The 22,437-nt window shown below is 34.8% G+C and overlaps 1 protein-coding gene across 2 annotated transcripts in view; it reads right to left on the bottom strand.

Moving 5' to 3' along the window:
• The window catches only part of USP9X (ubiquitin specific peptidase 9, X-linked), a 112,801-nt gene that overhangs the window by 37,093 nt on the left and 53,271 nt on the right, over nucleotides 1-22,437 (bottom strand). Inside the window, exons 11-21 of one of the 2 annotated variants that reach the window (XM_012730322.1) lie at nucleotides 21,579-21,683; nucleotides 17,385-17,591; nucleotides 15,703-15,839; nucleotides 13,858-14,006; nucleotides 10,091-10,178; nucleotides 7,186-7,528; nucleotides 5,148-5,243; nucleotides 3,238-3,449; nucleotides 2,177-2,417; nucleotides 1,698-1,847; nucleotides 777-897 (exon numbers count right to left, since the gene is read on the bottom strand). In XM_012730322.1, coding sequence (XP_012585776.1) covers nucleotides 777-897; nucleotides 1,698-1,847; nucleotides 2,177-2,417; nucleotides 3,238-3,449; nucleotides 5,148-5,243; nucleotides 7,186-7,528; nucleotides 10,091-10,178; nucleotides 13,858-14,006; nucleotides 15,703-15,839; nucleotides 17,385-17,591; nucleotides 21,579-21,683 — 1,849 coding nt within the window. The remainder of the gene's footprint in view (nucleotides 1-776; nucleotides 898-1,697; nucleotides 1,848-2,176; nucleotides 2,418-3,237; nucleotides 3,450-5,147; nucleotides 5,244-7,185; nucleotides 7,529-10,090; nucleotides 10,179-13,857; nucleotides 14,007-15,702; nucleotides 15,840-17,384; nucleotides 17,592-21,578; nucleotides 21,684-22,437) is intronic. The other variant, XM_004689954.2, reaches the window with a different exon arrangement.

The following is a 22,437-nucleotide window of genomic DNA, read 5'->3' as shown; positions in this document are numbered from 1 at the left end:
CACACACACACACACACACGACTACTATTCAGCAATCAGAAAAAAAAAAACTCATTCCATTTACACTAACAAGGCTGTTAATTGAAAGGGATTATGCTCAGCAAAACAAGTCAGAAGGAAAAAGAAAAGTTATCAGATGGTTTCACTTATGGGAAGAATATAGGGAAACGGCACAATGGAAAAAAAAAAAGAAAACTTGCAAGCAAATTATAGATCTGAGGCATCCAGCTGGGGAGGGAGAAGGGTTAAAAAAGAGGAGGGAAGAGCACAAAGGACTATGGTGATGGTTTATGGGTGATGTGCTGTTACAAGATTTGTGGTGAGTACACTTGAGAGGAAAAATCAAATATTGTACAAAAATGAACAATGCAAGAAAAAAAAAGTGGCCAAATAGTGTCTGCTACAACTATTGAGCTCGGTTGATTTAATACATAAAACAGCCATAGACAGTATGTAAATAAATGAGCATGACTGTATGTCAGTAAAACCTTGCTTTAGACACTAAAACTTTTATAAGATTTTCATGAGTCACAAAATATTACTGCTTGGATTTAACAGTCACTTAAAAATTTTAAACTAATCCTCATTTATCAGTCTCTACAAAAACATCCAGTGGGTGGATTTGTCCTTTGAGCTGCAGTTTGCCAAATCCTGCTGTAGTCTAGACTACAAGTGGTATCTTGAAAGAATTAGCTAATTAATACACTCTGTTATTGTCAACACATGGTTTATCAACATTATTATTTATTATTGTTGCTTTCTTTTTTAATTCTTACCTGGTGGCATAAGTTTCATAAGTACTCTTGCGCCATCTCTAAGAGGTGGCATATTTAGGCTGCTACCTAAGTCTGCAACTTGCCAAAGGAAAGAGATGTATCTGGGATGCAGTGACATTATCTAGAATACAAAATACACAAAATATTTACCTCTAAAATATATTTACCAACAAGGAAGATCCCCATCTTCTCACCTTTACAAATCCTTCATGATGAAAACTAAATACAACATCCAAGCTACCTTTACTAATTCAGTGTCAAAACTATCATTTTGCTAAACTTTTACTATCATACATACAAGTTGGATTCTGTAAAAGTTGGACTCCACAATACCTACTAACAGGTCAGTTCTTAATTCAACTTTTATAGGGAACAAAATAATTCCGACACTGGAGAAGCTACTATTATCACAGCCATTGAAATTCTTCTGGGGAGGTAGGGAGAAGAGGTTAATAAAGGGCGGAGTCAATGTTCTTAGATACAAAACAATGTGACAATTACTAACAATTGTTACTAACAATCTGTTAGATTGCTACTAACAATCTGAGAGAGACTACAGATTCTTTCTAGGATAAAAAAATTCTAAAGGATTCATTTTTGTGGTACAAATACAAAATATTGTTCTATTTTTCAAATTTACATATCCACAGTAATTATGATGTATAATAAACTGACCATTTCTGTGTAAACACAAAATCTATAGGGAAATGTTTCAAATGTCAACCAAGTTACAAATCACCTTTCAAAGGGATTCATTATCAAGTTAATGGCTTACTATATAGTCACATTTGACAGTTTGCCTCAAATATCATTTTTCAATAATGCTCCTGAAGGAAAAAAGAACTATACTATTTACTTCTTTTTTCTCAAAGAACCTACCATAATGCCTTGAATACAAGAAATCAAAAACTATTTACTCACCACCCCAGGCAAACAGCTTTCCACTTCTGGGTTGGGACCATCACTGTAATGATTGCCATGGTTTCCAGGAGATCCAGTTGAGGAATCAGAGGAGCTATCAGGACTTGAAGGCATATTGGAACTTATTTGTGTAAGTTTGGCTGTAATTAGCTGAAAATGGTAGGATAGATTATTAATGAAAGTTAAGGAAAATGGAACAAAACACTGCTATATTGTCAAGTAAAAAATCTACATGTTCTACTTTCAGAAATACAATTTAAACAGTTTTGCTAAGTCACTTGGTGTCATTTTTAGAAATTCTTTTCTATAATACCTTGTAGGTACCATGATGCTTATCTTATTGTTACAATCCAAACACTTAATAATATAGAGATTTGCACATAACAGATGCTCAATTAACACGGAACGAAATGCTGGCTACTGAAATGATAGTTTTACGTTTGATTTTCTTCAACAGCATAGTAATTACAGATACTTACCGACTTATCTTTTAAGTTTAATTGTCCAATCAACTTTCTATCATCTGCAGGATCAATCAGTTCACCACCGACAAAAAGCTCAATCTTTGTATGGGCTACATTGGCTTTAATACGATTGAGAATACATCGTCGTACTGAACCAATTGTATCATTTGTATGAGACCATACATCCAAATCATCAACCTGTCTGCCCTGGTTTGGAAATCGAACTACAAAAGAGAGGTGTTTACCACGAAAAGCTCTGGAGGGGGAAAAAAAAATTTAAACATCGTATTTAGCAATGTTTCATATCTAGTGCAAAGAAAATTAGGATACTTATTATTTTTAGGATCTTAAAAATAACCATTTAATTTCAAATACAACAAGTAATTTTCCAAACAAAATAATCATATTCTATAGCTGTTAGAGAATCACCTTTATATAATTTCCTGTTTAAGAGAATTTTTTTTGAAAATTGATGGTACTCATTTCTAGAACTATTTAAAAAAAGAAAAAAACCCTATATTTAGTGGCCCTCCCTGGTGGCGCAGCGGGTTAAAGCACAACACTAAGAAGCTAAAGCCACTTCCGCATGAGTTCGATCCCCGCCTGCCCCGGAGGTGACCACATGGCGTGGCAGACCTCTCCTGACCCGCCCGCTGCTCCCCTCAGCAGTGTTCTTCGTCAGTCACCCTGTTCTGCTCCCCACTCTGTCTCTGGTGAATCCTCTCACCCTCCACATCTCTGCCCTGTACCCCAGTTCTGTATTAATAAATAAATAAATCTTTAAAAAAAAAAAAAAACCCTATATTTAGTAAAAGAAAATGTCCTACCAAAAACAGGAAATCAGAACTGGGGAAAAAGGGCTATTAGAAAATGATTCTTTAAGACCTAAACAATGTTCTTAGTGCACAAGACACAATACGTTTTCAAAAACGACAACTTTCTCCACTCTTCTGTACTCATACCTTAAGAAAACAAACAAACAAACAAACAAACAAACAAAAATAAACAAAAACTTAAGAAGCTAAAGAATACCAAGTAATTTAGAAGTGGCACTGGTAGGTAAGTTATACACAAACCTTGACATAGGTAGAATTGTTCTTTCCTCATGATAATCGCTGTCACATTCATTTATATATTCCCTTAAAACAGTTAAAACTCGAACCATTCGAACAGCTTCCTGTCTTGCACAATTAATACTGTCTTTGTCACCATCCAAAACACACAAAGTGTCATAGGAGGCTTTCAAACGATCAAAGCAAGACTGAATGAAGTCTTCATGGATCACCACCTACAAATAATGGGTCCAATAAAAACAGTTCAGGTGGCTTTGAAGTTGAAATTTTATGCACATAATAATTCAGTGAAAAATAGCAACAACCAATATAAAGGCAGCTCTAGATCAAAATCACATCAACCAGATTGCCATAGAATCCATATTAATAATAAAACACACCATATTTTGTCATAGGAAGCTAGTTATATAATTTGACAAGTATAAACTAGATATTAAAAAATGAACTTTCCCTATACACAAAAATCAACTCAAAATGGATTAAAAAGATCCAGACATAAGAACAGAAACCATAAAATACCTGGAAGCAAAGATGGGCCAAACACTACACAACATACACTTCAGCAACATCTTTAAAGATAGAGCACCCAATGCAACAATAGTGAAGGCAAAGATAAATAGATGGGACTACATCAAGTTAAAGAGGTTCTGTACAGCAAAAGAGACATTACAAAAGACAGACATTCCACTGACTGGGGTAAAATTTTCTCACACAAAACTAGTGATAAAGGATCGATCACAAAGATATACAAAGAACTGATGAAACTCAACAAAAATAAAACAACCCCATCAAAAAATGGGCCGAAGAGCTAAAAAGACACTTCTCCAAAGAGGAAATGCAGATGGCCAGCAAGCATATGAAAAAATATTCAACATCACTGGAAATAAGGGAGATGCAAATTAAAACCACAATGAGATACCACCTCACCCCAGTGAGAATGGCACATCTTCAAACACTAGCAACAATAAATGTTGGCGAGGATATGGAGAAAAAGGAACTCTCCTGCACTGCTGGTGGGAATGCAAACTAGTACAACCACTATGGAAAACTGTTTGGAGGTTCCTCAAACTGCTAAACATGGAGCTTCCCTACGACCCAGCAATCCCACTCCTAAGTATCTAACCAAAAGACACAAAAACACTGATTGAAAAAGATACCTGCACCCCCCATGTTTATTGCTGCTTTATTTACAACTGGAAAGACATGGGAACAGTCCAAATGTGGATGACTGGATTAAAAAGATGTAGTACATACACACAATGGAATATTACTCAGCAACCAAAAAAAGAAAAAAGAAAAAAACCCACGTCTTTTGCAGCAACATGGATGGAGCTGTAAAAGATCATGCTTAGTGAAATAAGCCAGAAAGAAAAGGAAAGATACCGGATAGTTTCACTCATAGCAGTAGTATAATGGACCAGGCAAGAAAATAATAGTAATAATGAACAGCTATATACCAAAGACATTTTCTGGTGGAGTGGGGAGTGGGATCAAAAACAGTGGGGGGTGGAGGGGGAAATGCACTGGACTATGGTGATAGCACATGGGTGATCTGGTGATGGGAAGCCCAAGGGGATTACAACTGAGATGGAAAAATGCACAAAATGATGTGAAAATAAACTATTATTTAAAAAAAAGTTAAAATGAACTTGCAACATTAGGTGTTAGAATCAAAAAGAAATCCCACAGATAACTCATGTCAAAATTATATTCAAAACAACCCCAATCACATCAAGATAATTATCAAGACAAGATTTGTAGAGATTTTGGTTTTAGAGAAATATGGAGTAAATATTTTAGGTTTTTTTGTTAATATGAATTAATATAAAAAATTCTTAGTTGACTCTAAAGAAAAACATGTTGTGCAATCAGAATTTTAATTTTTAGACATTTTAATGAACATCAATCCTTACCTGATTGGCTTGTAGCCTTGGACCAAGGTTTGTATATATCTCTTTAAGGAGATCTATAGCTCTGCTGGCAATATCATCATTACTCTGAATCACGACCTATGTTTTAAAAGATTCAAGCAAATATTCAAAAAATACTTTTAGTTGATATTTAAATCCAAACCATATGTGCAGATATTTGTAATACAGTATTCAAATTTAAGGGTATTTTGGTAATCAAAATTATGTGAGAAAACAGACAAAAAGTAATCAAAGCAAAATTCAATTCTGAATAGAAGACACATTTTACAGACAATATGCTTTGAGACTAGCTTTATTTAACCCTGCCATTCAACAAATTAACAAACAGTAAAAGGGTAATTCAAATCATTGAAAAGCAAAGAAAGATTATATGAGACACAGATTAGCATAAAGGGTTATACACCCAACCCCATTTCTATAAATCTTTAACATCCATCCATTTGTATTACTGGTTTTCAAGTTATGTGCAAAACTCTAAAGGATTGTGAGGAAATGTTATTATAGGGCTGATCCCTGTAACAGGCATGGGGAGCGTGAAGCACAGGTGAATGAGCAGGAAAAAACGAGTTTTACATTTTTAAGTACTGTTTAAAGTGATTTTGAAAAGGCTTTCTGTTTTTTTTTTTTTTTCAAGTGTACAGAAAGTTACAGTAAGGCATCAGTCTACCCAATTCTTGCAGAAAAACATTATATCCATAAAAGTATAAACAATGAACTGGTTAGATTTCTAAAGATCGGAAAAATATATTAGTATCAAAAAAACATAAATTGTCCTTGAGGGTATTATGCTAAGTAAATTAAGGCAAAGAATGACAAATAGCTTATGAATTCACTATGTGTGGAATATTAGATAACTGATTACATAGATATGGAGAACAGACTGGTGATTACTAAAGGCAGGGGGGTGGAGTGTAATAAGGTTGAAGTGGTTAAAAGATACCCACTTGGGGCCCTCCCTGGTGGCACAATGGGTTAGGATGCCGCACTGCAAGTGAGCCATAGCCACTTCAGTTTGAGTTCGATCCCTGGCCCTGGAAGTGATCCACATGATGTAGTAGACATCTCCTGACCCGCCCACTGCTCCCCTCAGCAGTGTACTTCATCGATCTGCCTGTTCTGCTCCCCACTCTGTCTCTAGTGAATTCTCTCACCACCCCTGTACCTCTGGTCTGTACCCCAGTTCTGTATGCATACATAAATCTTTTAAACAAAAAAAGATACAGACTTGTAGTTATAACTAAGTCATGGTGATCTCATGTACGTATGCTTACTATAGTGAAAATAGTGCATTGTATACTTCAAAGTTGCTACAAATGTAGCTTACAAGTTCTCATCACAAGATAAAAATCTGCAACTGTGTGATGATGGATGTTAACTATGATCACAATAAATTTAGTTATCAAGTTATGGCCTATACCTGAAGCTAAGGTTGATTCTCTCTACCGCCCCCCCCATACAGATACACATATACACGTGTTCATTCTCTCTTATTGTAAAGACAGAAATATTAGTCTCAGAGGTAATATTTTATTTCCTTGGCTATTTAAAAAATTTCTGAGTTAAACAGTGCTAGTAAAGGAAGCATTACAATAGGCCCTTCTAAATAAAGTCTTCTTTTCTGCTGTTTATTTAGTATTAAATATATAATAGCCTAAAATTAACACTGAAATGGGGGGAATAATCCTGCCATTTTGGGGGTGGAGGGGAGCATGAAAAATGTATCATTAGTCTACTCATAAACACATTGGAAAGATTCTGAGTCAAGAGAAAAGGAACACTGGAATGCTAGTGGTAGAAGAAGGGGCTAGGGAAAGGAGAGAGAAGAAAATCCCAATGATGAATGACATAATGGATAAAGATAAATTATCACTCATTACCTCCTGGGAGAAGCATCGGAACAGCACACATAACACTGCTGATGCAAAATTAACTTACATATAATTTATATGCAAAATTATAGCTCCTTTACCTAGTTGAAGAAATGTATTAGATAAAATGTTTACAGAATTCCTTAACTTACCCTCCAAAGGTAGTCTAATCCTATCAACTCCAAATCATCCATCATATAGGCCCTCCTTTTTGCTACTAATTTTCCTTCTCGACAGTTCACAGCTTTGAAGAATCGCTCAAAACATTTCATTCCATTTTCAGTTAATAGGGAAGGATCAAGCTGAAGAACATTACTTTCAAAGAAGTCCTTATTAATATCAGGATCCAAGTCTGGTTCATCTCCCATCAATTTGGAATACCACTTAAAACAGGCTTCACGATCACAAAGGTAAACTGCATTCTCTGCTAAACATTTCCATATTTGTTTTGCCTGAGGAGCACATAGCCAAAGTTGGCCATCCTTCAGTAAAAATCTTCCAAAAACAAAAAAAAATTAGCAGTTAGATAAACCTATGTAATTTTTATCTTGAAAGGCAATACAGCAGTATATAAATGAAGTGATTAATTTATGACAATTATATTTTAACTACAGGCAAAGATGTTCAGGCTTTCAAAAAGAAATTACTTTTCAGATTTTATCTGTTATTAAAAAATACTAGATATTCCTTCCTTCATTCATTCATTCAGCAAGCATATATCAGGAACTTTTTCTAAGTGTTGGAGATTCTGCTAGGTGATTGGACGTAAAACTGAATAAAAAAGATTTATTTCCTAACTTCAACATGCCATTCTGAAAGTATGTTTAATAGATTGAGTTTAAAATAAAAGACCTGGGCCTCCTGGGTGGCAGAGGAGTTAAGACTCAGTGCTATCAAGCTACCACCACTGTGGCCTGAGTTTGATTTCCCAATAGTGTATTTCGGCAGATCCTGCTTGCTCCCCACTGTGTCTCTGGTGAATGCTCTCACCCCCACACCTCTGGCCTACACTCCAGCATAAATAAGTCTTTAAAAACAAACAAACAAATATAAGAATCAGCATTGTCTAAATGGTGCCACTGGAGAATGAGGCATTATACTAAGTGATGTTCATAGATAATCAACTCATTTTTAAGAGTAAAAAATGCTTATATTTTAATACTTTCTGATGACCTATCGCTAGTTGCTGTCCACATTAAACAGGTTGCTTATCAATTATTCAATAATACTCTCTGGTGTCCTTTTTAGTTTTGTGATAGTTGGTCATTAAAATAAGAAAGGTAATTTTGTTAGTACCAGTCTCTTCCCCCAGCTACCTTTCTATTTATCTAGGCATTCATTCAATCTTCCTGTCTAACATATCTATGAATGGTAACACCTCATCTAACTATAATATATAATTTTCAGTTAACAAATTGTTGGCTCCATTCCCGTTGACAGAGTAAGGTACGAGTATTTAATTAATGTCAAGTAGGTCCCCTCTACATTTCAAAACATCTAAGGATCTCAATTTTAGGGTCTTAATTTCTTAAGACTGCTGAGCTTAAAAAAGGCCTATAACCACTAGTTCTACACCTAACCCTGACCTTTAATTTAGAGATCTGAAACTGAGGTTCAGGGTGACAAAAAAGTTCTTTTCAAAGTTTTTCTTCTTCAAAAGGCAACAGCAGAGAACATGAAAGTAAAAATACATTTGGAAGCCCAATATACAAAATAAGTCACTCCAGTTGTTGGGAGGAGGTAGAAAGGAGAAAGAGATAGAACTTTCTACTTCTTTTTTAGAAACCTTGAGGGAAGCTCCTCAGAAGCTCTAAGGTTACAAAGTTTAAGTTATTAAAAAAAAAAAAAATCACTTGGGTCTAATAGAGCAGTATTTTAGGGCAGATACATCCAAGTAGTACAAACACTATTACTTATTGGAATGTGTGACTTCAACAAGCTACCTTAAATCTGTTTTCTTATCAAATGTGATATACCACTACCTCTGCCACTGCTGAGGATTAAATTTTAAAGTGTTTAACACAGGACAAATAAACACTGGATAAAGTCAAGTTGCCTTTCCTCAACTGATTTGCTGTTTGTCTCTATGAGCAGGAACTGGAAAAGGCCTTCTTTCTCTAAACTTGAATAAAGCAAAAAATGCTTATAATTAATTTTCTGTACTAAGAATCTTAAGGAATAGATACAATAACAACAGCTCACTATTGCACTGAGGAAGCAGGTCCTTTAATCCATGTGGTTGAAAAATAAAACACATACACTTAAAGAGTTCACTTTAAACAAATGGCAAATTTCTTAAAATCTGATTACTAGTTTCTCCTCACAATTAAAACGATGTAAATCCCTCTCAGTATATGAAAGAAAAAAAAAATGCAACAGATTTCCTGAAGCACTTACGACCTCTAAGTACACTCAATGATCTCAACATGCTCTTTCACTACATGATATAATTTCTAAATTCACAAGAGACCTCTCCATCAATTTCAAATCTGTAAGCATTTAAAATCATTAAACACTAAATATCATGGAGAAAGTCACCCTTGGATTACTTTTAGCTTTTAAGGGAATAAACCTCTTTTCCTGACGATTCTATCAGACGGTTAACACAGTACTTCAAATTTCTAGCAGTCACTACTAGGAAAGAAGGTACCAGAACATTCTAACTAGTCTTCAAAATGCTGGCCCAATTTTTCCTGTGTGTTTATGGTAACATTAGGGTCAGTATGGCTCTCTGGGTTGTGTCAAAATATGAAAATATGCTGCTCTTTAAAAGCAAACCTCTTTACAGTATAAACAAATACAAAGAATGGAAATCTATATAAAAAGCTTAAAACATGCTGGTCTCTCCAAAAAAAAAAAAAAAAAAAAAAGGTAACTTAGCCAGTAGTTAAAAATATTTCACAGTGAACACAGAGAAATATCCTTTGACTTTTACGATTAATGATTCCCATGCAGAAAATTAAAAACCGACAAAGGGAAATATCAGCTAATAATGAGCTAGCTATACACCATCTGAACTGTGTCTGAAAACACCAACACTAATTGTTGAAAACAAACCTAAGGAAGTTAAGCCGTTCTTGGACTTCTTGAACATGACTATATCTACTTCCCAGCCTCACAGTTTGTGGGTCATAGTCTTCATGATCTGCAAATTAAGAAAAATCATGCATTATACACATGGATAACAACATCACTGTTCACTTTAACAAAAAGAAATTGTTAAAAAGTCAATTCTTTATCATCAAAAGTCAACCTATACATAATTACTGCTTTATATGCCTATGCATTCATTAATTTTCCCACAAAAATAAACTTTGATTTTATATAACAAAAAGAAACAACCGATTAAATGTGGTTATCAAAAATAATTTTCATCACACCACTTCTGCCCAGTCTTCATACTCAATGACACAATGTGACTTACAACTTAAAGCTAACCTGAGTGATCTGTGAATGTATAGCACCAAAATGTTTTCAACTTTCTGCTGTTACACTAAAAACTATCTTCATGTATAATAAAAACACTTTGTCATAAGCAGTCACAGAAATTCAAGAAAACCGACCCGTCTATCATGACTATGGGTAAAGGAGTTGGTCATAAGCTAGTAGGTGCAGCTTAAGTTGTATTCTGTGGTTGTATTTGGGGGGAAAATTGGTTTTTAAAAAATTCTACATCAAAATATTTTTCCAGATAAATTAATGTTAATGTCATTCCTACATAACAAACCCTCAACCTCCCCAAGTAATCTACTCAACAGGCACTTTATGCTTTTGGAGAGCAGGGGAAACCTGTACATATTCTAACTTTGCTCAGTTGCCAAAAATAGATCTAAACATGTATATATTTCCATAAAAGTCAATCTCATCAGGGTTCAAGACTTCAAGCACTACTTCTCAAGAAACTGGAAGGAATACTGATTATCTCTGGCCTATACCCCAATTCTTGTATGTGTAAATAAATAAATCGTAAAAAAGAAATGTTAGTCCTTAGAGAATAGAAAACATATGACCTATAATGAACACAAGTCATCCAACTTTATCTAGACACCAGGGAAAATAGTAAACAAAACTTAGTAAGTAAAAAGTCAATTTATTTCAGAGCTGGAAATTATCAGAAGTTATTTAATAAAACTTACACCAATAAAATTTAGTTTTAAAAATTATATTCCAGGGCTCTCCCTGGTACCATATTATGAGGCTCCCTGAAGCCATTGCAGCACAAGTTCAATCCCCAGCCAGGGAGCTGACCAACATGGCATGGCAGACCTCCTCTGACCTGCCAACTGCTACCCTCGGCAATGTACTTTGTCAATCTGCTGTTCTGCTCCCCACTATGTCTCTGGTGAATCCTCTCATCCACCACACCTCTGGCCTATACCCCAGTGAGCATAAATAAATAAATCTTAAAAAAAAAAAAATTACATTCCCATTGTATTTAAATATCTACAACCGATGAGTATTAATTTGAAGAGAAGGAAAAAGTATCAAAAGTTAGGAGGAACCAAAATTACAGTGCCCATAAATTCAGGTGAACATATCAATAGTAATAAACATATCATAGAACAAACATACGATGTGCTGGGCATTATAATAGCACAAGTAACTTGCCCAATGTCATATAATGTGTTTGAATCTAGGGGCAATCTACACAGATCCACATCTTTACTTTGTTAAGATACAAACCAGTGAGGGGAAATTAAAGACTGAAATATTTCTTGTGATCATGAAATTGAAATAAGGAAGCAATTCATAGAATTTGACTAAATTGAAACAAAAGCAAGCCTTACTGAACTAGAACTATGTAGGCACAATCTCTTGACTACTTAGTAGGGTTCCAACCTATGACAGTGAAATAAATTAAACACCAAACATAGGCTAAGAAAATAAACATCAGCAGTGAAGCACGTATGGTTTACACAGTCCCATTTTGGGAGGAAGGACTGAACTGGCAATCTGTGAGGGCTTTGTAGTAGTAAGTTGAGTTCACACCAAAGAATTTGAGTTATGTTAAACCAAGTTCAAACCTCTTGTGTGTGTCTAAGATTTTGGTTGTATTTGGTACGGAACACAAATGACATGGTTGCATACTTATATTGCCCTGTTTGCCCACCCTGTTACTTAGATAGAACTCTGGACTAAAGGATAAAAGATCATTAATGGGTGCCTATTAAATGACTGGTGTTTCTGTACCCAGTTCTACAGTTTACAGCTTAGGAGAAGCTAGCCCAGAGGGGGTAAGCGGAAGAGCTCAAAGTCAATAGACTCTGTAGGGATATCTTTAGAACTGCTTGATTTTTAAATTATGAGTACATTCGGGAAAAAATCTGGTGATTTTGGGCTCTCCCTGGTAGCACAACTGGTTAAAGCACCGTATTATGAAGCTTTCCGAAGCCACTGCAGCACAAGTTCAATCCCCTGCCAGGGAGCTGACACATGTGGCATGGCAGGCCTCTCCTGACACCCCCCTACATTGCTCCCCTCAGCAGTGTAGATCTGCGTGTTCTGCTCCCCACTGTTTCAGGTGAATCTTCTCACCCACACCTCTGGCCTGTATCCCAGTTTGGTAAGCATAAATAAATAAATCTGGTGATTTTTAAGAACCATGAATGTAGTCACAATTCCAAAAGTCTACTCTTCATCTAATACTCTAACAAATATTAAAAATAGCTTCAATTTATGGCCCTCCCTGGTGGCGCCGCGGGTTAAAGCGCAGCACTGAGAAGCTAAAACCACTTCTGTATGAGTTCGATTCCCGCCTGTCCCGGAGGTCTCCTGACCCGCCCGCTGCTCCCCTCAGCAGTGTATTTCGTCGATCTGCCTGTTCTGCTCCCCACTCTGTCTCTGGTGAAGCCTCTCACCGCCCCTGAGTCTCTGGCCTGTACCCCAGCTCTGTATGCACAAATAAATAAATCTTTAAAAAAAAAAAAAAAAACTTCAGTTTAATATATACTATGGGTTTCTGCAGACTGTAACATGTTAAACAAGGAATATGTTCAATAATCACTAAGTTCAATTTTATCTTTAACACTAAGTAATACAAATTCTTTTTTGTCTGTAGCTGTAGGAACAAACTTGAGCCTACAAGATAATATGGCTTTTGGGATGTGGAGGGATTATGAATTTGGCAAAAGACAGCAGAGTTATGTACTACGAACCCATCTGTACTCTAACACATGCTGAGACACAATTGCCAGAGGGCAAAAGAGCCATTAGTAGAGCTCCACATATGCAGGCACTTAAAAACTGGCTGTTGAAGACACAGGAAACTTTGTTTAAATAATTTTGCACTATGAAAACCAATATAAACATCTGTACTTATAGCTTCCCATCTCTAGTCTTGTGATTTTTTAATTCATCAAGTCAGAAGCACTTAATGAAACATGAACTTAGATTATTAAAAAAAAAAACTATAATGTAGTTGTAACTACATCAACAGACAAAAAAATTAACTTCAAAAGATAAAGGTGATGGTGGCAAAAAACAAAGATTGAAAATGAGTCGAGTACATACCCAAGAATGTAACAATCAACTGTAGAACAGGTAGGCAGAGCTCCCAGGCAGAAGAAAAAGAAATCAATATAACAAGGAGAGTGGGGAAAGCAAACACTAAGTAAAAAAGTCGTGAAATGTTGGCCTGGAGTTTTGGGCGCAAAAGAGTTGAGAGTAAATCTGAAGTCCATAAAGGAACACAATTTATAAAACCCATTATCTTGCAACTTTTAAAAATACATTTGCTGTCATTTCTAAGGTAATTAGTTAAAAAAAAAAAACAACAAAAAATGCTAGAAGAGTTGCTTTTATTTTTCATAATTCTGCTAGCTTACCTCTAGCATACAGTCTCATGCTTTCCATGTAAGTTGCAAGGTTTTCGGCTACCAAAGTTACTAGGGCATGATTGTGCTGAAGTTGATTGATTAAGTCATGGCGGTAAAATACATGGGGACTTCGCTGAGTTTGACTGAAACGAGAAGAACTTAACAATATAATTAGGAAATTAAACTCTGTTATGATCAAAAGTGCTCAAAAACAATCTAAACCCATAGCACTAAATTAAAATTTTAAAATAATTTTCTTCATAATAGAATTCAACTTTTGGACATTTACTTCCTTTAATGACAATATCAAGCAAGCTCAAAGATAATCATCACTAGCTCAAAAAGTAATAGTAGTCCCCACTCACTTTTCACCACAGGTAAGAGGACCATTATGGAAGATATTAATTCCATTTTTCTTATTTTACATAAACATGTGCATTATTCTTCAATTTTACACCATATGGGTTTACTCTAGTAAATGATTTCTACTATTATATTTTAGTAGTAGTACCAAAATACTAAGGTTTACATGATCACTTCTAGAATTGTAAGAGAAACATTCCTTTCAAGATAAGCAGCACATATTAACTTGAAATTATAATAAAAAAAATCCAATATTTAGTAGCCACAGACCTGGAACATTAGGTTTATAGCCAACTTTGCCCATAGGTATCACCAGAAAGACTAATTTAGTTCCTTTTCAACCTATTGTGCCACCTTTATTGAAACCTATAAACTAGAGTAACCGTTACTATTCTAGTGGAGATGAAATTACTATCACTTGGGAGAATATGTAAAGTTACGTCTTTTCTGCAACCGACAACTGAATTCATTTGATAAAGGCCAAAAGGCATTAAATGTCAAACAAACTGTCCTCTCAAAAATTTTTACTGTTTACAAGTTGTATTTTTCTTCACCATTTACTTCTATAGCCTTTTCAATCTCATATTTTTCCAGATAAGAGGTAAAAGAGACAGAAGTTCAACTGCTAATAATGAAAATATATCGGGCCTTTTCTACTTGGTGTAGGCATAACCATAATAATCTAAACTTTAAAACTTTGCAATCATTTGATTTTACACATAATAAAAAATATACATTCTAGAAAATAGATATATATTCTAGATAAGAGAATCTTTAGCACTCAGGAATCCTGACTCCATGGTGGAAATTCTTTATAGTACCCCCCAGCTGTCTTTCTGTCTACATTGTTCATCCTTTATATATTATCAGTTCCAATTCTTTCCGCCCACCCCCCATCAGTTCCAATTCTTATAGCCAGAAAACACAAGGGCAAATTATTTCAGAAACTAGAATTTGGCAAAAATTTTAAAGCTGTATCTCATCATTTACAACCATTAAACACTATCAGTATAATCTTGAAAACGATATTTTAAAATAAATAGACAATAGGTCTATTTTCCTTTGAAAACAATGTATTATGACATTTCAAAGTTAGGAAAACATTAAATATTTCAAAATGAACCAACTAATGAAGCAGCAATTCTATAAGAAATATATAATAGTGATAAAAGGTAGATATTGGTTAAGGACGAAAAACTAAAATTAATACAGTATTTGCCATCCGATTATCTGGTATAGTCACTGGATGTAAGAAAACTCTAAATCAAGAATCTAAAGACAATATTACCATCTTGATGATGACACATTTCTTTCTGACTTCCTACCTCATCAATAATATCAAGGAGGTGGATATAACAAAGGAAACTTTCTTTCAAATTAAACCCTTCTCTTACATCCTGTCACTCCAATTTTTTTTGTAATATGCTGATATGCTATTTCTTTTAACAAAATACATTAATAAATGCTGAAGTTTTCTGTTAAAAGCCTTACCTCAAATTTTGAGGTGCTTCACCAAACAAACTACAAATTTCTCTAATTTGTTTCAGAGCAGGAATTACCCATTTGTCATTTGTGCGCAGTTCTTCTATAAAGTGATCTATCCACTGGATCTTCTGTGTGTCACGGTCCTTAAACAATGTTTTATATAAGTCAATAATTAGGAGATTTCTACCTTCAAATTGTTTTTCAAGATTACAAAATAGAACTTTGCTTATATGATTACATCACAAACATTTAGGTGTAACTGCAATAAAGAGTTTAATTAAAAAAAAAAAGCTTTTAAGAACCCTCTTATATTGCTGGTGGGAATGCAAATTGGTCCAACCACTATAGAAAGCTGAGTGGAGGACTATCAAATTATTAAAAATGGATCTACCATATGATATGACCCAGTAATTCCATTTCTAGGAGTCTACCCAAAGAACACAAAAACATTAATTCAAAAGGAAACGTGCACTTGTATATTCATTGCAGCAACATTTACAACACGTGATACATGGAAGCAACTTAATGCTCAAAAGAGATACCTGGATCAAGAAGATGCAGTATATGTACACAATGGAATGCTACTCAGTAATCAAAAAAAGATAAACTCATGCTACTTGCACTAATATGGATGTGACAGTTCACAGGTGATGTGGTGTGGGATAGCCATGGGTAGTACATTAAGGAAGACATCAAATACTATACAAAAATGAACAATTGAGAGAATGTGAAAATTAATAAAAAATGGCAAAAAATAAAAAACCCTGCTTTTAGTATGTTCTTACTTCATAATTATTACCAAAACTCCAAAAAGTCAAACACTTACATAAGTAGACAGTGACAGAAGCAGTTAAAAAGTAAGGATGCTATACAAACTCAACACCACTTCAAATATATTTTTTTTCTGTATATTTTATTAACCGCCCCCCCCTAAAATCAACAGAAGTCAAAACTGCAAGTTTTTGTACCTAATACATTTTTAACCTCAAGCAATTCCCTATGTCTATTTTAAAGGAATAAATTTTAGCTCAAAAGTTCTTAGTACTATTTGATAAAGTGAATGAATTTGTTGAACTGTGACAATTACAGTCAAAAACTGATTTAACACCTGAGTCAGATAAAGATAAACCTATTTGATCTTATTTTTCTTGGTTGTTACCTAAGTTTCAGTGTGTGGGTAGGAGATAGCTTTAACTAGTGGGCAATTGCACAATGATATTTATTTTCCCATACATTAAAAGAGACTTGTGTTGCAAAAGTTAGAATGCAGGGAAGCTGTGTGATTCAGGCATACTTAAGGCACCAAATGTTTTACTGTGTAGAAAATTCTATTAATTTTTGTTAACTTCTCTATAAGGAAACAAACCCTACCTAATTTCTCTCATCTCTAATGCCATAATTGGCTATAACATTTCATGAAATATGTAAGACTGGTATCACAGTGCTATGCATTTGATACCAGTATATAATCGATTTCTTTTATATTGCATTTCACAAAGATTGAAATGCTTTGCAGATACACAAAATGTACACTTTGAGAGCTAAGAAGAGTAAGCATATATATTAGTAGTCAATTTTTGATAAGCTCTTAAACATTAAGTGTCAGGATAACCTGAACCATCTTGTAATTAAACCATCTTAAATAAGATAGAAGGTTCAAGAAAACATGAACACCAGTAAGCCCTTACCTGGGAGCAACTATAATCTAGTATTTTTATGTGGGCACTGAGTGCCAGATCCATGATGTCTACAGGCACATCATCACTGTGGGCCAGATTCCAAAGGAGGTTCAACACTTTGTGCGCCATCACTCCATCCTTATCATCTTCCGCAAGACGACGTATCAGCTCAAGTAGCTTTTCACGTTGCTTTTTACTTGCATTTGTCCAACTAGCCTAGAAAAAGCATTTTAAATAACATGAAAACAACATTTACTTGTCATTGCTCAAACTAAGTCACTGAATTAACCAACTTCATCAGAAACAACACAGCACACAATTATTCAAGAGATATCAAAAAGAAATAACAGTACTTATGGGGCAGACAACATGACACACACAAAAATCCTCAACCTCAGTACTAAAATTTTGGGATGAAAATGTTTTTGCATAGGACTGTTCTGTGCACTATAGGATACTTAGAAGCATTCCTGCCTCTTACCCAATAGAAGTCTGTAGCTTATCTCCTGTTTTGACAACATGAAATGTCTCCAAAAGCTGGGAATATTCCTCCCAACCCCCAAGGGGCTGACAACAACTGCCTCAGATTTAGTCTATTTGTGATTTTAAAATTGGATTAAAAGATGGGAAAGACAACTTAATATACAAAGATTTCCAAAATGAATGGGGTAAAAAAAAAAACTTAGAGCAATAGATATAATTTGAAAACAAAACTGTAACAAAGTCTGTTAGCAAGAATAATTTATAGCTTACACAGAAATGACACACTGCTATTTCAATTTAAAATATAGACTACTCATCTAAAAACTCTAAAATAGGAAATAATAAAATCAACCTAATAGCAAGCAATGTGAGAATGATTAAAGAATAAAGATCTACAAACACTTATGTGGTGTGATGATTATGGGATGTCTTAGAGACAACAGGAGTGCATATTTCTAATTCCTCCTTGGAAATTATGAAAGGAATATGGAAATGACTAAGGATGTTAAGACGCTGAAGATTATAATGCAATTAATTAGGAACATCAGGTTAGGATTGTAATAAGACAACCAGGCAATATTTGCCTCCCAAGAGAAGAGCATACATTATCACCTATGATGCATTCTAATTGAAGAGGAGGAAAACAAACAAATAAATCATACTGGTGCTCTATATACTGAAGCAACAAAGAATCCAGTTTCTCCAACAAATTGTAAGGACAGGAAAAGGGGGATACTATAGATTCATGTGACATAAGATACATGTGAGCCCTCTCTGGTGGCACAACAGGTTAAAGCACAGCACTATGAAGTTATCCACAGCCCTGAAGCAAGAGTTCGATCCCTGGTCAGGGAGGTGACCCACATGGTGCAGCAGACCTCTCCTGAACTGACCCCTGCTCCCCTTGGCAGTATATTTCAGTCCATCTGCCTGTTCTGCTCCACATACTGTCTCTGGAGAGTACTATCACTCCCCCCCCCTTGCATCTCTGTCCTGTACTCCAGTTCTCGGATGCATAAATAAATCTTAAAAAAAAAGAAAGAAAACACAACAAACTACGAAGTGTGGTTCTGATGGCTCTGATTTCAACAAAATTAAAAAATAACGTAATCTGAAATAATTGGAATTTTTACTATTTGAAGTAAAGGAACTGTTACTTAGGGTCTGATAATGAGGCTATGACTTTTTTCTCATATTCATCTTTTTAAGGAATATTTACAATAAATAGAATTTGTTCTTGAGCAACTTGGAGGTACCATTCCCATGCAGACAACAATCTGAATGTAATTCAAATTCTGGCTCTACATACAGATTCTGTATAGCAAATTGGCTGAATCCCTGAATGAAAATCCACGTAAGTAGACTAACAGTACAAACCTTCGTTGTTCAAAGGTCAACTGCACATATGAAAGGGGGAAGTCAAACAAGATTATTAGTATTATTTGGTCTCTCTACAATGTAGTTTCAAGTTTTCTTTATATGCATATATACTTATTTATTGTGTGTACAGTATTAACCTTTAAAAGAAGATTTATTCGTCCAAAGTAACAAGGTAAAATAACAACTGTGAACTATGAGAATCTGTAACCTTTTAACTGATTAATATGAAAAGACGTTGTAAAACCCCATGAGTTACAAAGAAACAAAAACCAATACCCCAACGAGGTCACAATTTATACACAAGCTGACTCAAAAATCCAGAATTCTAATAAAAACAAGTGGTAGAAAGGAAGTGAGAAACTCTTGATGGTACTGTTAACTGGCATAAACATTTTGAAGAAGACTTAACTTGTACTCAAACATTTAAAATCAGATGAAGCAAGTAACATTAAAAAAGTCTAATAAACTTGCAATCATTTGGTTATAGTCTATAAAAGAACACCATAATGACCTGGATTTCATGTTTCTTTGAATCACTTTTGGTAGAAAGTTAAGACACTCCCTAAGAAACGCTACATGTATGAACATTTTCAAATACGCTTGTTACCAAATAACAAGTGCTCAAAAACCATCAAGTACAAAGGGAAACAAAGGATGGTTAGATAACGAATTTTAATATTTAAATTATTCTATTTTGACCATCCTTAGAAGAGAACAACAAATGCCCTTTTTCTTTCTCTCATCAACAACATCACTGGTCATGGAACAGCATTTAAGAAGTCATCTCCATATTAATTATTAATGGAAATTAACCTTAAGAGTCCCTATTATAACAAACTATTATTTCCTAAACTGCCTCTGAGGTACTTCAATGGACTGAAAGGGAAAAAAATGTTGTATGTATAGAGTGAAAAAAAAAAAAAAGTTACTCAAAGCTTTGTTATTCTCAACTGAAATTTTCTGCAACAAAGTGACTTACAACTTTAATGTGCTTTAAAATTCATCTGAATTTTGGAGTAGAAGTCATAATTTTTGCATAGAAGTCAGAAGCTAAAATTTTGCATGTTGTGATGTACAACATGAAGAAATGCCCAAATACATTATTACAGTACATAATGAAGAAAATAACTGTTGTAACTATTACTTAAGTTGAAAATATCACATGGTGAGCAGCACTTCAGAAAACAGTTGGGCCTATTTCTGAAGATTATGCTAATGCAATTCTATGTAACATTTTTTCCTATTACTAATGGTTATGCTACAATTGTTGAAAATGTTTCCTGGGGTCCTCCCTGGTGGCACAATGGGTTAGGATGCAGCACTGCAAGTTCGATCCCTGCCCCTGGAGGTAACCTACATGGTGTAGCAGACCTCCCCTGTCTTGCTCACTGTTCCCCTCAGCAGTGTACTTTGTAGATCTGTCTATTGTGATCCCCACTCTCTCTGGTGAATCCTCTCACTGCCCCTGCACGTCTGGCCTGTACTCTAGTTCTGTATGCATAAATAAATACTAAAAAAAAAAAGTTTCTTTAAATATATTCAGAAGTCCATTGATGATTCATGAGAATCTTACCCTTTTCTAGAAATAGCTGTTTTACAAAATGGTTGTAGCAACTCATATGTCCACTTATAGTCAGTACAGTCATTATTTCATTTTTTCAGTAAGATTTACTTCAGATATAATGCCAGTTAACAGAAACATACCTTGTAAGCAATGACATATAGTTTTATGTACTTTATATAAAAATCCACCCATTTATTTGGCTTTTATAAACTCAATGCCAGCAATTGGAGAGATATCACTGTGCCTCAGTAATAATGATGTCATGTACATAGATGATTGTAGGGGCTCATAGGCTACCTTATGGATTATATTTCCATTTTGCCCAAGTAGTAACACCCCAGGATACCAAGGTATTCGCAACCCCTTACTATGAACACATTTTTTTTTTAAATATAATAGCTTATTTTTACATCACTTTGTGCATTTTCCCATCTCAGTTGTAATCCCCGTGGGCTTCCCATATGAACACTTATTTTAATTGGAATCTTATTCATCTTGCATGTGGCCTACAGTTTATTTGACTCTAGAATAAAAATAAAACAAGAACAATTGGGGTAAGAAACTCAAAAGTCACAACATGAATTCTGGAAGGGGAAAATCCCCTTATTTATAAAAATGGACATCAAGATTTTATTGTGAAAGAATTGCAAATTCCTTCAAACAAAAAGTTTGTTTAATAATTTTTATTTAACTTATACTTGCTAAGAGGAACTAACATATGTAATGAATTAATGCCATTAAAGATGAAATGGCAATACTTTACAGGAATCTATTACCTTAAAGCAATCAAACAGATGGTCAAGTTGTTCAGGAGAAAAATCCCACGCCAACTTTGCCAGTAGATCATGTACATTCTTCACAATGGCTTCATGTTTCCCTGCCTATTGAAAAACCAAACAAAGACAAAGACATCATAGCATACTGGAATTTGAATAGCAGATAAGTAGTGAATACTGCCTGATGACAACAATGAAGTATTTTCATTTCCTTCATCTTTTAAGTCACATAAAAGTCGACAAGTAAATTTGAGGTACATGGTTACTGAATACTTTGGTAATCCATGTAACACCTTATTACAGTTTATTTTCCTGATTTTTAGACTTACAAAAAAAGGGGGGCGGGTGCCCAATGGGCTAAAGCACAGTACTATCAAGCTATCTGCAGCCACTGCAGCATAAGTTTGGTCCCTAGCGAGGGAGGTGACCCACATAGTGCAGCAGACCTCTCCTGACCTGCCTGCAAGCCCCCTCACCCCCCACAGCAGTGTATTTCGGTGAGTACTCCTGTCCTGCTCCCCACTCTGGAGTCTGGCGAATCCTCTTGCTCCCCTACCTTTGGTCTGTATCCCATAAATAAATCTTAAGAAAAAAAAGGGAGGGGCGCTACACATTCTACAACAAAATTTCCATATGATCCATGAACATAACTTGCTAATAAGATAATCAAAGCAATCCTTATAGGTTTCAACTCAGAAATGAAAAAAACTTTTATCCTGTGAAAGCTATAAATACTTTGGATTATTACAGATATCTATAAATAATCTCATGGTTAAATAATCTAATGAACCTACGTACACTGAGGATTTCTTTATTGATTTTATAAAGAAAAACATAACAGGTGTTGAAATCTTTCAGT

This window comes from Condylura cristata, unplaced genomic scaffold, assembly GCF_000260355.1.
Source record: "Condylura cristata isolate star-nosed mole 26May11 unplaced genomic scaffold, ConCri1.0 scaffold00027, whole genome shotgun sequence".
In the NCBI taxonomy this organism is placed as follows: Eukaryota; Metazoa; Chordata; class Mammalia; order Eulipotyphla; family Talpidae; genus Condylura; species Condylura cristata.
The sequence above is the reverse complement of the archived record's forward strand: the minus strand, read 5'-3'. Positions and strand labels throughout refer to the sequence as shown.